The sequence below is a fragment of the Ovis aries genome, chromosome 6 (assembly GCF_016772045.2).
Source record: "Ovis aries strain OAR_USU_Benz2616 breed Rambouillet chromosome 6, ARS-UI_Ramb_v3.0, whole genome shotgun sequence".
Taxonomy (NCBI): domain Eukaryota; kingdom Metazoa; phylum Chordata; class Mammalia; order Artiodactyla; family Bovidae; genus Ovis; species Ovis aries.
The window spans coordinates 16,005,978-16,023,000 of NC_056059.1; the positions used below are offsets into that span (position 1 = coordinate 16,005,978).

The 17,023-nt window shown below is 44.4% G+C and overlaps 2 protein-coding genes across 4 annotated transcripts in view; one reads left to right on the plus strand and one right to left on the minus strand.

Moving 5' to 3' along the window:
• CFI (complement factor I) overlaps window positions 1–4,432 on the plus strand; it is a 44,058-nt gene extending 39,626 nt beyond the window's left edge. The window contains exons 15-16 of one of the 2 annotated variants that reach the window (XM_004009622.6): window positions 1,769–1,873; window positions 4,016–4,432. In XM_004009622.6, coding sequence (XP_004009671.2) covers window positions 1,769–1,873; window positions 4,016–4,233 — 323 coding nt within the window. In that variant the 3' untranslated portion in view covers window positions 4,234–4,432. Of the gene's footprint in view, window positions 1–1,768 lie in introns of both variants that reach the window. The other variant, XM_060416795.1, reaches the window with a different exon arrangement.
• GAR1 (GAR1 ribonucleoprotein) overlaps window positions 1–17,001 on the minus strand; it is a 79,248-nt gene extending 62,247 nt beyond the window's left edge. For both annotated transcript variants that reach the window (XM_060416800.1, XM_060416799.1), the window contains exon 1: window positions 16,913–17,001. The gene's annotated coding sequence lies outside the window, so the exon portion shown is untranslated. The remainder of the gene's footprint in view (window positions 1–16,912) is intronic.
• Window positions 17,002–17,023: the final 22 nt, after the last annotated feature.

The following is a 17,023-nucleotide window of genomic DNA, read 5'->3' on the forward strand; positions in this document are numbered from 1 at the left end:
TTTACCAGCTGGGCCCATGAGAAAAGTATAAAATATGCATACAAATGAACCTGAACTTGTAGTATGTTTGAATACCCAAGACTTACAAAACGCTGAAATTTTATTAGTAATTAATTTATCCAGAGAGTATTATGTTCTTTTATTTGTTCTTTTTAAAAATACCAACATTTTATTTTATTTTGGCTAAACTGCATGACTTACCAGATCTTAGTGTCCCGAACAGGGGTTGAATCTGGGCCCTCAGCAGTGAGAGTCCAGACTCCTCTGTCCATGGGATTTCCCAGGCAAGAATACTGGAATGGGTTGCCATTTCCTTCTCCAGAAGATCTTCCAAACCCGGGGTTCAAACCCAGGTCTCCTGCACTACAGGTAGATTCTTTACCACTGAACCACCAGGGAGGCCCAGCCAAATAAATAAATAAAAAGAAATATTAAAAAGTTAAAAAAAAGATTAATGTGAAGTATGACTTCAAGGAGAAAAAAGAAACTCTTTCCTGATTTGCCATATTTGTTGGAGGAATGTGTTAGAAAGCATTCGTTTCTTCCTCTGTTTCCCAGAAGAGAATATTAACCCGTAACACCCTGGGTGGGATCTGTGGGGGTGTCCTTTCAGGGTAAACCAGAGGTCTCTGTCCCCAGGTAGAGATAGAGATTTGTAGATTAATTGAGGAGCCAAGTCATTTGGCATAAAATGTTAATTGTATAATGGAATTACTGAGTTCATGCATTAATTACATAAATATTTATTACGTAACTACTTGGTACTAGCATGAGGCTAGGTGCAGCAGTGAATGAATCAGGCCCAGCCCCTGCCCTCCTGGAGCACATACAGATTGCTGTAGGGTGGGAAAAAGGAAGAGGGGAGATGGAACAAAAATTCACTCCTTCTACCTGAGGTATATGAACCTGCGTTCTTAGGTCTTTCTCATCTTCCCTGGACTGTCAATCAGCAACAGCTCCTGGTCCTTCTCTTTCCTTGGACCAAGTGCAAGTCCCAAATCTGTGACTTAAAGGGAAATCCTAAATCCTCTTTCAGTCACTTTCAAATCATTTAGGAGATGGAGTTCCTCACAGACACAAAAACTCATAGATACCAATTGCTTCATGTGTACTGTCATTTTAAGTTTTTGTATTTAAAAGTTGTTTTCACTCTAACAAGGACTTTCAAGCAAATAAGGGACTATAAGAAGACTGGAACTATTTATGTGAGAAGACCCCGATCACAGATTTCTAGCCACCCTCCACCCCCACCCCACCTCACCACTAGACTCGGTGATCAGAAGGAGTCTATCCCATTCATTTCACAGTGTACTGTGTCTTAGTCTCTCAGCCATGTCCAACTCTTTGTGACCCCATGGACCATATAGCCCTCCAAACTCCTCTGTCCATGGGATTCTCCAGGCAAGAATACTGGAGTGGGTTGCCATTTCCTTCTCCAGGGGATTTTCCCAACTCAGGGACTGAACCCTGGTCTCCTGCACTGCAGGCAGATTCTCTACTGACGGAGCCACCAGGGAGGCCCATCTCACAGTACCCAGGCCAAATATTCAATAAGGCTTCTTGACTCTTTTTAGAAAGACAATTATAGAAATGGGATACAAGCAGTGTATGACTAAATTTGCTAGTGAGTTCTCTTCAAAAGTTTACATATGTATTAAAGTATATATATTCTTATATGTTCCTAATGGTTTACTAAATTATGAAAGTAAATACTTAGATTCCTCATTTGTAACTTCTAAATGCCTCTTTGTTTTTTCACCTTGTTTAGGTAACCAAAAAGTATATTCACTTAAGTGGGGTGAAGTTCATATAATAAACAACTGCTCAGCGTTCTACCCAGGTCGCTACTTTGAAAAAGAAATGGAGTGTGCAGGTAAGCACGAAGCGGCTTCTGGGAGATGTCTCCATGGTCCCAACCAAACACCTTTGTCCTCCCCACTGAGTCACCGCCTTGTTCTGAGCCTCCAAGCTTTTCCTTTGGCCTCTGGATGTAAAGATCCCCTGGAGAAGGAAATGGCAACTCAGTCCAGCATTCTTGCCTGGAAAATTCCTTGGACAGAGGAGCCTGGCAGGCTACAGTCCATGGGGTCTCCAAGAGTCGGACACCGCTTAGCAACTAAACCACCACTGGCTGTTGCATTATCAGCCCCTTTCCCTTAGCTAAAGTTCCCGCAATCTAATACCCAGAGGAAAAATCTTCCTTAAGCCATTATACAGCAGTCTAACAAGGTGATTAAGAGCACAGACTCTGGAACTAGACTGCCTGGGTTTACATTCCAGTTCTTACCAATTACTACTTTGTGACCTTGAGCAAGTTTCCTCACCTGCAACATTGGTGATCTTAAGAGATGAGAAAAGTGATATGCAGAGCAGTTAAGCAAGTTGCCCCAAGTCTTACAGGGGCTTCCCAGGTGGCTCAGTGGTAAAGAATCCACCTGCAATGCAGGAGGCACGGGAGATGCGCATTTGATCCCTGGGTCAGGAAGGTCCCCTAGAGAAGGAAATGACAACCTATTCCAGGATCCTTGCTTGGGAAATCCCAAGCACAGAGCAGCCTGGCGGGCTACAGTCTGTGGGAGGGGTCACAAAGAGTCAGACACAACTTAGCGACTAAACACCACCCCGACAAAGTCTTACAGACAAGCAATGGTATATTCAGGATCGAAGCCTAGACTTCTAAGCAAAAATCCAAAGGATCTCATTTCAGATGCTTTCAGTTGGAAGTCAGCTCTCCCCTCTTAGAAATCCCTTTGGCTTCTCAGGACCCCTGCCCCTCCCTCCTTCAGTATCACAGGGATGCTACTGCCACCACCTAACATAACTACATCAGTTCCTCTTCTGGTGGCGACCTGAAGGCAGGGTGCCAGCCAGGGCAGGGCATTTAGGACACTTTATTGAAATCACTTACAAACAGTGGGTTATAGAAAAAGGCAGAGTTATTGACATCCTGTAACTTCCTGGATGTGTGTGTGTGCTCAGTCACATCCAACTCTTTGTGACATTTTGGACCATAGCCTGCCAGGCTCCGCTGTCCATGGAATTCTCCAGACAGGAATACTGGAGTTGGTTGCCATGCCCTCCTCCAGGGGAATCTTCCCAACCCAGGAATCAAGCCTGAGTCTTCTGTACTGCAAGCAGATTCTTTATTGCTGAGCCATCAGGGAAGCCCCACCTTCTTGGATACAGCGATTTAAAATCTTGGAAAGTCACAAGAGTGAGAAGAAAGTAAACAGACTATTCCCTGTGCCTCCCCCCACCCCACCATCTTAAAATGGAGCTAAGAATTTCAGAGTACGAAAGGGGAGAACAGCACACAATCTACCCAGGCACGACTGCACAGTTAAGAGGCTAAGCTCTGAAGTCTGGCTACCTGGGTTCAAGTTCAGGCTCTGCCACTTATTAGCTGTCTGACCCTAGACAGGTTCACTAATGTCTCTGGGCCCTTATCTCATCTTAAAATAGGTATAGTAATGATCTTTCCCTCATAGGGTTGTGATGAGGATTAAAACAGTGAACAATTAATAAATATTAAGCACTCAGTGAGTACTAGGTATTCCTATTATTTTTCCACTCAGCTGTTGATGCTACTGTGAGATTGCCATCTCACTGTGAAATATGCTTCCGTAAAGTAGAGGAAGGAGGAGAGTACTTGCTAAACTTGGAGAATGAGTATTAATAAAAGACACAGTATTTTCCAACCTGCATTTCCACAACTCTTTGGGCCTGCTCTGTAAGGGAGCCCATTGTTATTGCCTGTTAGGAAAGTGTAGGAAAGTCAGTGTTTGGACTTTGCTGGAGGTCCAAGTATTAAGACTGCATGCTTCCAATGCAGGGGGTGGGAGTTCAATCCCTGGTCAGGGAACTAAGATCCCACATGCCACACAGCACGCTCAAAAAATACAAACAAAAACCTTGAAAAAAAATAAAAAGAAAGCCCGTGTCAGTACAGGCACGGGCGGAAGAACAGCCTTGACAATGGAAGTAAATGTGGGATTTTGTCCCTTGTCTTCCTCAGGTACAGATGACGGTTCTATTGATGCCTGTAAAGGGGACTCTGGAGGCCCCTTAGTCTGCCAGGATGTCAACAACGTGACTTACGTTTGGGGTATTGTGAGTTGGGGTGAAAACTGTGGAAAATCAGGGTTCCCAGGTGTTTACACCAAAGTGGCCAATTATTTTGACTGGATTAGTCATCATGTAGGAAGGTCTCTTATTTCTCAGCACAATGTATAAAACTATGATCTCTCTCTTCTCGCTACACTTTTTCTCTCAGGAGCTCCATTTTAATTGAAATGATACTGAATAATTAGTACTTCTTCAAGGAAAAGAATAGAGGCAGTTTGATGGGACATTTTTTAAAGGTCTCTACAAAGTTTATGCCATTTTGGAATTTTGCTGTATAATTCTCAAATAAATATTTCAGTCAAGCATACATATTTTATTTTATTTATAAGAGACCTGGATAATCTGTTCATTCAGGAGTGCTGTATGTGTGGGTTTTTTTTAAGATTTATGTATTTACCTTTTGACTGTGGGTCTTTGTTGCTACGCGTTTGCTTTCTCTAGTTGCCACGAGTGGGGGCTGCTCTTCATTGTGGTGCCTGGCTTCTCGTCACGGTAGCTTCTCATCTTGTTGTGGAGCACACGCTCTAGGCGCAAGGGCTCAGTAGTTGCAGCGCTGTGGGCTCAGCAGTTGCCACCCACAGGATTAGTTGCTCTGAAGCATGTGGGATCTGCCTGGACTAGGGATTGAACCAATGTCCCTTGCATTGCAAGGAGGATTCTTAACTCCTGGACACCAGGGAAGCCTGGGAGTGCTGTATTGACTGTACTAAGGTTTAGCAAGTGGAAGGACATTGGATTCCCATGAGCCCGGTTCAAACCCCAACTCTACCACCTGCTCATGGCTTGGCCCTGGGCAATTTACTATCTTTTTTGTGCCTCATTTCCCACTTTTAAAAAGGAAACTGGAATTTTGAGAAAATGAAGCTACATATTACAGTAAAACCATTGCCATAATACTTGTCACAGGAAAATAATGGACCTCACAGCTCTTGTCCCATTTTTCTGGTTAAGTATTCAAAGTTCCTGAAAACTTAGTTCCTTATTTTACAAGGCCTCCTTAAATCCCACCATAGTCCAGCACCACACAAACCCGTATCTCCAGCCCTGACCTTTCCTAGAAGTCCAGACTGTGCATCTCACTGAGCACTTAACATGTCTCCTGGATGCCTGATAGCATTTTCAAAGAAAGGCCAACCCCAAACTCTACCCCTATTCTTCAACCTGTTCTTCCCACCTCAGCAAATCCCCTATGGCCTCAATGTACACTGGGCATGCAGTTGCTCTCCATCACATGAGCCTCCTTTAATCTCACCATAGCACTTGTCATCACCCAACACATTCTGTTTTCACTTGTCTACCCTACTCCAAAACACCCACCACCCCACAGCCCCCACTACACTGCAAGACACAGGAGACTTTGTCTTCTTCTTATCAACATCCCTAGCACTTTGTTCATAAACAGTGCTCGCTGATTTTACTTTTTTTTTTTTTTTTTTAAGGGCAGCTATCAACATCCTTCTTGGGTGGCCCCACAGGGCATGGCTTAGTTTCATTGAGTTAGACAAGGCTGTGGTCCCAGTGTGATTAGATTGACTAGTTTTCTGTGATTATGGTTTCAGTGTGTCTGCCCTCTGCTGCCCTCTTGCAACACCTACCGTCTTACTTGGGTTTCTCTTACCCTGGACGTGGGGTATCTCTTCACGGCTGCTCCAGCAAAGCGCAGCTGCTGTTCCTTACCTTGGACAAGGGGTATCTCCTCACCGCCACCCCTCTTGACCTTGAACGTGAAATAGCTCCTTTAGGCCCTCCTGCACCTGCGCAGCCACTGCTCCTTAGATGTGGGGTTGCTCCTCCTGGCCGCTGCCCCTGGCCTCGGGCGGGGGATAGCTCCTCCCAGCCATTCCCCAGACCTCGAACGCAGGGTAGCTCCTCTCGGCTGCTCCTGCACTGTCACAGCCTGGCACTTTCGGTCGCCGCCCCTGACCTCGGACGCGGGGTAGCTCCTCCTGGCCACCGCCCCTGACCAAGATAATCACGATGGAGTGATCACCCACCTAGAGCCAGACATCCTGGAATGTGAAGTCAAGTGGGCCTTAGAAAGCATCACTAAGAACAAAGCTAGTGGAGGTGATGGAATTCCAGTTGAGCTATTTCAAATCCTGAAAGATGATGCTGTGAAACTGCTGTACTCAATATGCCAGCAAATTTGGAAAGCTCAGCAGTGGCCACAGGACTGGAAAAGGTCAGTTTTCATTCCAATCCCAAAGAAAGGCAATTGCGAAGAATGCTCAAATTACCACACAACTGCACTCATCTCACACACTGGTAAAGTAATGCTCAAAATTCTCCAAGCCAGGCTTCAGCAATACATGAACTGTGAACTTCCTGATGTTCAAGCTGGTTTTAGAAAAGGCAGAAGAACCAGAGATCAAATTGCCAACATCTGCTGGATCATCGAAAAAGCAAGAGAGTTCCAGAAAAAACATCTATTTTTGCTTTATTGACTATGCCAAAGCCTTTGACTATGTGGATCACAACAAACGTGGAAAATTCTGAAAGTGATGGGAGTACCAGACCACCTGACCTGCCTCTTGAGAAACCTATATGCAGGTCAGGAAGCAACAGTTAGAACTGGACATGGAACAGCAGACTGGTTCCAAATAGGAAAAGGAGTACGTCAAGGCTGTATATTGTCACCCTGCTTATTTAACTTCTATGCAGAGTACATCATGAGAAACGCTGGGCTGGAAGAAGCACAAGCTGGAATCCAAGATTGCCGGGAGAAATATCAATATCCTCAGATATGCAGATGACACCACCTTTATGGCAGAAAGTGAAGAGGAACTAAAAAGCCTCTTGATGAAAGTGAAAGTGGAGAGTGAAAAAGTTGGCTTAAAGCTCAACATTCAGAAAACTAAGATCATGGCATCTGGTCCCATCACTTCATGGGAAATGGATGGGCAAACAGTGGAAACCATGTCAGACTTTATTTTTGGGGGCTCCAAAATCACTGCAGATGGTGACTGCAGCCATGAAATTAAAAGACGCTTACTCCTTGGAAGAAAAGTTATGACCAACTTAGATAGCATATTCAAAAGCAGAGACATTACTTTGCCTGCTAAGGTCCGTCTAGTCAAGGCTATGGTTTTTCCAGTAGTCATGTATGGATGTGAGACTTGGACTGTGAAGAAGGCTGAGCGCCTAAGAATTGATGCTTTTGAACTGTGGTGTTGGAGAAGACTCTTGTGAGTCCCTTGGACTGCAAGGAGATCCAACCAGTCCATTCTGAAGGAGATCAGCCCTGGGATTTCTTTGGAAGGAATGATGCTAAAGCTGAAACTCCAATACTTTGGCCACCTCATGGGAAGAGTTGACTCATTGGAAAAGACTTTGATGCTGGGAGGGATTGGCGGCAGGAGGAGAAGGGGACGACCAAGGATGAGATGGCTGGATGGCATCACTGACTCGATGGACGTGAGTCTGAATGAACTCCGGGAGATGCTGATGAACAGGGAGGCCTGGCGTGCTGCGATTCATGGAGTCACAGAGTCGGACATGACTGAGCGACTGAACTGAACTGACTGAACTGATCAACATCCTAAAGACAGAGGTTTATTTTTTCACATAAATATTACCTTTAGAACCTGAGAGCTAGAACTAGTTCTGGATAGATTCCAGTTGTATTAATAATATGAATGTCCATTTCTACATTTATTCCAAAATCAGTTATTGCCCAGATTTTTTTTCCTTTTAAAAATTTTAGTAAAATAAACATAAAGGTTGTTTGTTTGCTTTTACCATTTTAACCTGTGCAGTTCAGTGGCATTAAGCATATTCACATTTTTTATGCAGCCATCTCCAGGAATCTTCTGTCTTCCCAAACTGAAACTGCCCCGTGAAGCAGTAATTCCTGCTTCCCTCCCACGCTGCCCATTTTTAATTTCTTTCGTCATTGCATGCAAGAGAGCATCTGGTTACTTACACCTGTGAAAGAAAGGCCCCCAAAGCAGTGATTACCTAAAAATTGTTTATGATTTTGCTCCTGCATCCGGGAATTGACTGGACTGGCTAGGTAGCTCCTCCATCCTCTCATACAGCTGCCATCACACGGGGCTGGGACAAGGATACTCTCGAAGCCTTCTTCACTCATGGCTGGTGTCTGGTGGCTGGGCTGGGAGACTCAGCAGCTGGGGTTCTCAGGCATCTCTCTGTATGTGGTCTTTCCACATGAGCTCTCAACCAGGTGACTTGGGGTCACCAGACTTCTTACATAGCAGTTGACAAGTGTCTCAAGAGAACCTTCAGAACCTGCACTGGCTTTCTAAACCTAGCCTGGAAAGCTTAGCTTAGCTTAGCTTCCATCACAAAGACCGGAGGTCAAGGGGAAGAAACATAACTCATTTCTTGACAGGAGGGGTGTCAAAGAATTTGTGGCGTGTTTTAAAACCACCATTTTGTGGATTAGAAGGTGAAGCCCTCACGCACATACCATTCCATATATCAGTCAATAGTGCATATCCCAACAGGAAGAGGCTACTTTGCATTTCCAGCAGGAAGGGACACCAGTACTTTACTACCACCAGCAGAAGGAAGAAAGATTTTCTCCCTGTCTGACAACAGCTCAGCCAACTTGAAGCACATGCCCTTTTAGCAGGTATCTGTTTATGAGCAAAAAGAGAAGAGTACTAAGGGCTACAGGCTGGGAAACTCCACATATGGGCACCCTCAGCTGACCCAGGAAGGAGCAGCACCGTGGCAACTCGAGGGACTAGTCTGAACAGTGACCGGAGACCGCACAGAAGAGTGGACCCTAGTGGGGCATGGAGAGGAGCAGCTTCTCCATAGTGACCCCATGTGGTAGAGACTGGGAACAGCAGGAGTGGGACGACCTGATTTGAGGGCTCTCCCAGCTTGGAGGTTCTTGCCTGGAGAATCCCAGGGACCGGGGTGCCTGGTGGGCTGCCGTCTATGCGGTCGCACAGAGTCGGACACAACTGAAGCGACTTAGCAGCAGCAGGAGCAGCAGCCAGTTTGGAGGTTTGTGTGAGGGCTCCTGGTTGCACACCACAGAAGCCAATTCAGTTCAGTTCAGTTCAGTCGCTCAGTCGTGTCTGACTCTTTGCGACCCCATGAATTGCAGCACTCCAGGCCTCCCTGTCCATCACCAACTCCCGGAGTTCATTCAGACTCACATCCATTGAGTCCGTGATGCCATCCAGCCATCTCATCCTCTGTCGACCCCTTCTCCTCCTGCCCCCAGTCCCTCCCAGCATCAGAGTCTTTTCCAATGAGTCAACTCTTCACATGAGGTGGCCAAAGTACTGGAGTTTCAGCTTTAGCATCATCCCTTCCAAAGAAATCCCAGGGCTGATCTCCTTCAGAATGGACTGGTTGGATCTCCTTGCAGTCCAAGGGACTCGCAAGAGTCTTCTCCACCACCACAGTTCAAAAGCATCAATTCTTAGGTGCTCAGCCTTCTTCACAGTCCAAGTCTCACATCCATACATGACTACTGGAAAAACCATAGCCTTGACTAGTCCACAGAAGCCAACAGTATTGCTTAAATGAAAAAAAAAGAAAAAGATTTATTCAAATACATTGCGCAGTTCACAGAGTCTCCAAAAAAGCCAGAAAGTTGATTCCCACTGCCACTAGCTTGCGTCCCCCGCTCTATGCCTAATCCTACTGCAGAGGCTGGGTGCTGGACACTACAATGGATTGACCCTTTGCCATTACTGCTTCTGTGAGTTAGCGTGATCTTCCCTGAAGGTGGTCAACAAACAGAGGTCACTAGATGTGGAACTCTGCTATCACCACATTTAACCCGAGGAGCCTGGAGGGCTGCCGTCTATGGGGTCGCACAGAGGACACGACTGCAGTGACTTAGCAGCAGCAGAACTCACCAGCTTATAAGGCAGATGGGAAAATAAATTACAAAGCTGCACTTGACTGGTACAATGGTAAGAAACCTCATCGGAGAATCATAAATCAGCTTTAAGAGTCCAAGAAGACTTCCCCAGAGATGAGCTTAATCTGAATTATGGAAGAACTTTCCAGGCAGATACGAACACAAAAGCCCTGTGACTTGAGGAACCAAACTCAACACCAATGGGATGGAGAGCAGTTCAGCATGACTGGAGCCCAGGGTGCAGCTGAGGAGCTAGAGATGAAGAAAAGGTCACATCAGGGAGGGCCTTGTGTCAGAGTTGGCACCAATGAAAGACTTAGGAAAGTTCATGCTGGATGCATCATGAAAGATTTTTGGAGGGAGTGAGATGAGGTAGGGAAGAGAGTTAAGAAATAATTGGAATCCAAATGAAAAATGATTAATGGAGAAACCAAAGCAGGGCCCCTATAAAGAGAATGGAACTAATTCTAGATATGTTAAGGAGCAAAACAGATGATATCTGGGGACACATGACATATGGCACTAGGGAGAAGGATAGGAGTCTAGGGTAATTCCCAGGTCTTCTCTTGGATAATGAGGTGATCAGTGTTGACACTGACTGCAGAAATAAAGGGAAGAGAGGAATGGAAGTAGGTTTGGTCAGGAATATTTTGCTGTCTATGGGAGTCTGGCAAAGATAAATAGTAGGAAAATATAAAGTAGGAAATAAAAAATTCGAAGTCAATCAGAGGTTTGAAAGTAGTCAGAAACCCAACTGAGCGAAATCACACACCTGAATTTATCCTGATGGTCTAAAACCTGCAATTTCACTTAAGTGGATTTCTTTCCATCTTCTCCGGTGCTTCGTCTTTGTGTGCCAAGTAATCTTACATTCTAGCCACAAAGGTCACTTGAAAATCTCTCTCCCTGATTACTATGGTCTGAAAATCTGTGCTCCACTGTGAAAATTAATAAAGGGAAACCTCACTAAAATGCAGTTGGGTGATCAGAAAGGGAAGCTCTCACGCATATGCCCTCTATATATCAATCAATGGCACAGATCCCAACAGGAAGAAACTACTTTGTGTTTCCAGCAGGAAGTGACACTACTTTACTGCCACCAGCAAAAGGAAAAAAGATTTTCTTCTTGTCTGGTAACAGCTCAGCCAATGAGAGAGTGTCACAAATTGGCCAGTGAAAAGCCAATATACATCAAGCTCAGAGTTTTCTCCAATGGCCTTTTCATTTAAAACAGGCCCCTCCCAACTTTCCAATATCCTCTATAAAAGACTTTCCTTTCCTTTGTTTGCACGTAGACTTCGATGTGGTTCAGGACAATTGCATGTCTTGAATTGTAATTCTTTGCTGCTCCAGAATAAACCTGTTTTACTGGGAAAATAACTGGCTGTTTTATTGTTTTACATTGACCCTCCATACTTATATTTTGAAATTCTAATACCCAGTGTGATGGTATCAGTTCAGTTCAGTTCAGTTGCTCACTCATTTCTGACTCTTTGCGACTGCATGAACCACAGCACGCCAGGCCTCCCTGTCCATCACCAATTCCCAGAGTCTACCCAAACTCATCTCCGTTGAGTCGGTGATGCCATCCAACCATCTCACCCTCTGTTGTCCCCTTCTCCTCATGCCCTCAATCTTTCCCAGCATCAGGGTCTTTTCAAATGAGTCAGTTCCTCGCATCAGGTGGCCAAAGTATTGGAGTTTCAGCTTTAGCATCAGTACTTCCAATGAACACTCAGGACTGATCTCCTTTAGGATGGACTGGTTGGATCTCCTTGCAGTCCAAGGGACTCTCAGTCCAAGGAACACTACAGTTCAAAAGCATCAATTCTTCAGTGCTCAGCTTTCTTTATAGTCCAACTCTCACATCCATACTGGAAAAACTACTGGAAAAACCATAGCCTTGACTAGACGGACCTTTGTTGACAAAGTAATGTCTCTGCTTTTGAATATGCTATCTAGTTTGGTCATAACTTTCCTTCCAAGGAGTAAACGTCTTTTAATTTCCTGGCTGCAGTCACCATCTGTAGTGATTTTGGAGCCCAGAAAAATAAAGTCAGCCACTGTTTCCACTGTTTTCCCATCTGTTTGCCATGAAGTGATGGGATCGGATGCCATGATCTTCGTTTTCTGAATGTTGAGCTTTAAGCCAACTTTTTCACTCTCCTCTTTCACTTTCATCAAGAGCTCTTTAGTTCTTCTTCACTTTCTGCCATAAGGGTGGTGTCATCTGCATCTCTGAGGTTATTGACATTTCTCCTGGCAATCTTGATTCTGGCTTGTGCTTCCTCCAGCCCAGAGTTTCTCATTATGTACTCTGCATATAAGGTAAATAGTGGTATCAGGATGTGGGATCTTTCAGAGGTGTCTAGGTCATGAGGTTGGAACCCTCTCGAATGAGATTAATATCCTTATAAAAGAGACCCCAGAGGTCCCATACCTCTTCCACCATTTGAGGACATGGTGGAAAGTCAGCAGTCCATAACCCTGAAAAGGACTTTCTCCAGAACCCCACCATTCTGGCACCCTGATCTTGAACTTCCAGCCTCCACAACTATGAGAAATAAACTATTGTTGTTTGTAAGTCACCCAGTCTATGGTATTTTGGTACAGAAGCCCAAAGTTCTGATGGTAGACCTCTCCAAGCAAAGTGCCGTTACCTTCAACATATTAATATTATGTAAGCAGACCTTGTTTACAGATCTGATGCAGCCATTTCTTGTCCTTCACTTCGTTTCCAGCTTGAAAACTATCAAACCATTAATTTTTTTAAGGCAGAGTCTAGAACCTAGCACTTGAAAGAGAAAGTGTTAGTCGCTGTCGTGTCCAATTCTTTGCAACCCCATTGACTATAGCCCTCCAGGCTCCTCTGTCCATGGAATTCTCCAGGCAAGAGTACTGCAGTGGGTTGCCATTCCTTTCTCCAGGGGATCTTCCTGACCGAGGGATCAAACCCAGGTCTTTCACATTGTGGGCAGATTCTTTACCATCTAAGCCATCAGGGAAGCCCCACCTAGCACTTATTCCCCCTTAATTTCAGCCTCTTTTAGACACTAACCTTCCAGCCTTTGCATTGGGTCAAAATTGATGTTTATAGCTGGAATTTTTTCACTACATGGCATCTATTTTTATCATGATAACACTGCTGAGGCCATTTAATGAGACACTGGGAAAGACTAAAAACAGAAACTTCCCATGATTATTAGCATTTTGTTAATTTCATTTCACACAAGACAAAGGATTACATACTATTCTAGTTTCCAAGCATTCTGAGTTAATATGTTACATTAAACCCAATACATTTTGCATTCTTACTTCATTAATACCATCATGTACCATGATGTCCATGTCCAGTGAAGAGACCATAAGGGGTTTTTAGAAGATCTGATTGATCTTACTTATAATTGTACTGGGAAGCTCTCTATAAAAAATGATGTAGTTGCAGCTGCCCAGAAGTTCCCATTCCAAGGCATTTAATCATTCAGACAAGAATCAGCACAAAAATAGAATATTTTATATTTTCAGAATTAGCTTTGATAGTTTCACCATAATTAGTTTCCCTAGTTCCTCTTCCTATTTTTTCTTCCTTGGACTACAACTGTGTTTTGACCCTAGTACCCCACAGAGGTGCTTATAAAATTCACCAATAACTTCCATGTTATTAAATCCCATGATCAGTATTCTGTCTTCATCTTCCTCCACGCCAGTTGAATGGATGCCTCTGTCTCTTTTAGATACACTGGATTGTAGCACTCTCCTGCTGCACTTGGCTGTTTCTTCCAGGTCTCTTCTACTGATTCTTAGTTACTTGATCTCCAGCATCTTAGGCCCTGTTCTGCTTCTCTTTATGTATTTACTTTTTAGAGGATCTCATCTAGTTCCATGGCTTTAAAAGCCACTTCTATGCTGACATTTTCCAAATTTACTTCCAGCTCCTACCCCATTCTGAACTGTGAATTCAGAATACTCTTCTCAAACATGGTATGTCTGAAAATAATTTTCTAATTTTTCCCTGAAATCTTTACTTCTAGGATCCTCCCCATTTTAGTTAGTAAGAACTCTCTATCCTTCCAATTGTTTAAGTCAAAACTTTATTGTCATCCTTGAGTTTTCTCTTTCCCTTTTTACTATAGTCACTCCATCAATAAATCCTATTGGCTCTACCATCAAATTATGTCTAGAATGTGACCATTTTCATACTTCCACTTCTTCCTCTTTGGGCCAAGCCAAAATAATATCTTACCTAGTTTATTATGTCTTAACTGGCTTCCTGGCTTCAGCTCCTGCCCAATCCACAAGCAAAGTGTATATAGATAAAACTAGCCATTTGCTAGCAGGAAAGATCTGGAAGCCATGGGTTTGCAACCAATAGTATATGTCACAATAAATACAGGCTTTCCTGATTAGATGAAAGTGTCCTGTAAAGGAGGCTCTTTTCAAACATTCTAAGCTAACTAGGGGGTCACAATGAGTCGGACACAACTGAGCGACTGAACTGAACTGAAGCTAACTAGTTAGAAGAAAAGATGGAGGTGGGTCATCTAGGAGTTATATGATATTATCAATCAGGCCTGGCTTCATGAGCAAGCATCCTGTGCATTTGCACAAGACCCTGGACTCAGAAGGGTTTCAGACTATATCTCCCATTAACACCCTGAAATTCTTAATAATTTTTGAACAAGGAGACCTGGATTTTCACTTTGTGCTGAGCCCTGTATGATCAGCCCTGATTATGTGGCTGATCGGGTGATCAATGCTGTACCGTGGTATCTGACAGCAGGAATTGAGAGGAAAAAGCAAATCTTGGAATCACTACAGCAGAACAAGTATCTAATGACTGACTATGAAGAGAAAGTGAAAATAAAACTTAAAATCTTATTTTCTGAGAAGATGGCAGCGATTTCCATGAAGAACATACTATAAAAGATTTGTTAGAGAAAAAAAGAGATCTCTATCAGCCAGAGGAAATGGAGTTTCAGGATTTAACCCCTAAGGAAAGCTGAGACAAAGAGGACAAAATCTGAATTCGCAGAGCTGGGACTGTATTTGTTGTTGTTTAGTTGCCAAGTCGTGTCTTTTGCAACCTCATGGACTGTAGCCCACCAGGTTTCTCTGTCCATGGGATTTCCCAGGCAAGAATACCTTGCCATTTCCTTCTCCAAGGGATCTTCCCAACCCAGGGAATGAACCCATGTCTCCTGCATTCCTAGGTGAATTCTTTACCGCTGAGCACCCTGGGAAACCTGAGGTTGCATTTAGAGTATAAGAAATTAGGTAAGATTACCAGGAATACATATACAGAAAAGGTATAAAGGAGAGACTTGGGGCATCTATAACAGGGCTGGAACCAGGTAATATTGTTATATTTTGTCTTTTCTTTTTGAAGACTTATTCCTATACCACCAAGTTTCTCTGAAAGAACCAAGCCTGGTCAAGGGAGCCAGGTGGGACCTCAGAGGTACTGTAGGACAACACCCACACTTTAGAGATGAGAAACCCAAAGCTTCAGAAAGCAGACCAAAAAAGAACTCTGTGTTTCCTTTTCCCAGCTCTTGAAATGTGCTGTCCAAAAATTAATTAAAAAAAAAATCTTTGACATCTTGTACGGCAGAAAGAGGTCTTGGGTATTTGCTGGCGGTCCGGTGGTTAGGACTCTGCTCTCATTCCGCAACTGGTGTGAAAGAGGCCTTGATTTGACTGGATCCTATCACATGACTTCTCTGTAGGCACTTGAACTCCCCTACTGTAAAAAAGGTTAATACCCCTCAAGCACGTTTCTCCTCTTCCTCCACTGTGGTTTGAGTTGATCACAGCCCTGAGGTTCCTGGCTGACTGAGCATCTGAAGGCAGACTTAAGCCTGGCTGCTCCCAGTAACCTAGCCTTGGGGTAGGCTCACAGATCAGCCGGGGAGGGACGCCCTTTTCTGGTTCTAATTTGTCCAAAGGCTGTATTCCTGAAAAGTGTTGAGTGTAAGAGAGCGAGTCTGTAAAGTGCCTGGCACAGAGTAAGCTCTAAATATAGACACATACAATTCTTATGAACTCTGCATTGCACATTTATTATAAACTCATGAAGCTTAACAAACACAAAACGCCAAGCTAGAATTATTGGTGTAATTCTTATAAAGGTCACATCCATTCTCAACACTTGCAGTATTACCCTGGATCTTATTGTAAAATTCTTGGAAATTGCCAGGATACTAAAATAACTAGGTATTTATAGCTCTGCTAAAAACTACTGCAATTGTTATTTCAGGATGCTGCACTGCGCTGGGATTAAAAATACAGGGAAACGTCACTGGAGCCATGAAGCTACACCATATCTTCAGTAGGAAAATTGTGGGTTTTTGTTTTTAATGCTTTCAAGTTTATAGCATGGCTTCTTCCCTATTACGGAAGAAAACTCGTGGTTTTTATTGTCAAACCATTTTCTTCTAAAATTTCTCAACCAGCATCTACATTGTCAGCCAGGCACCCCAGGGCCTGGGTTAACATGTTCCAGTCCCCACCCCCGAACCGCGGCCACCGCAGTCCAAGAAGACCGGTGAGGACCCAAGACCCGGAGACTGCCAATCTGAACTCTCATCCCATGTATCACGCAGAATCACGGTTTCAAACCCCAGATTCAGCTGGTTCCCTCGCAACGCTCTCTGCAAGGGCCTACTGGGGCTTGTTTCTCCGACGCTGTCTACACCCTGAATAGCTTGTCGCTCGGCTCGTGATGGCTGGGCCGCACACCCCCAAGTCAGAGGAGGTCACGGGGGTTCACCACCTCGCTACACCCTTCAATTACCCGAAGAGCTTTCAAAATATAACAATGCCCACTGACTCCGGGATGAACTTAATCAGCCTGTCTGGGATATGGGGCCCGGCATGGTATTTAGTTAGTACAACCAACCTCTAAGGTAGTACTAACGAGCACCAGGTGGTACCGCCTACCTGGCCACTCGGGAGAACCTCGCCAGCTGGGAGGCAGCCGGGGTCACTCGCCTTCCCACCTGCCCCGCGCCCCCGACGCACCACGCTCCGCGCAGGCGCACAGCGCAGCGG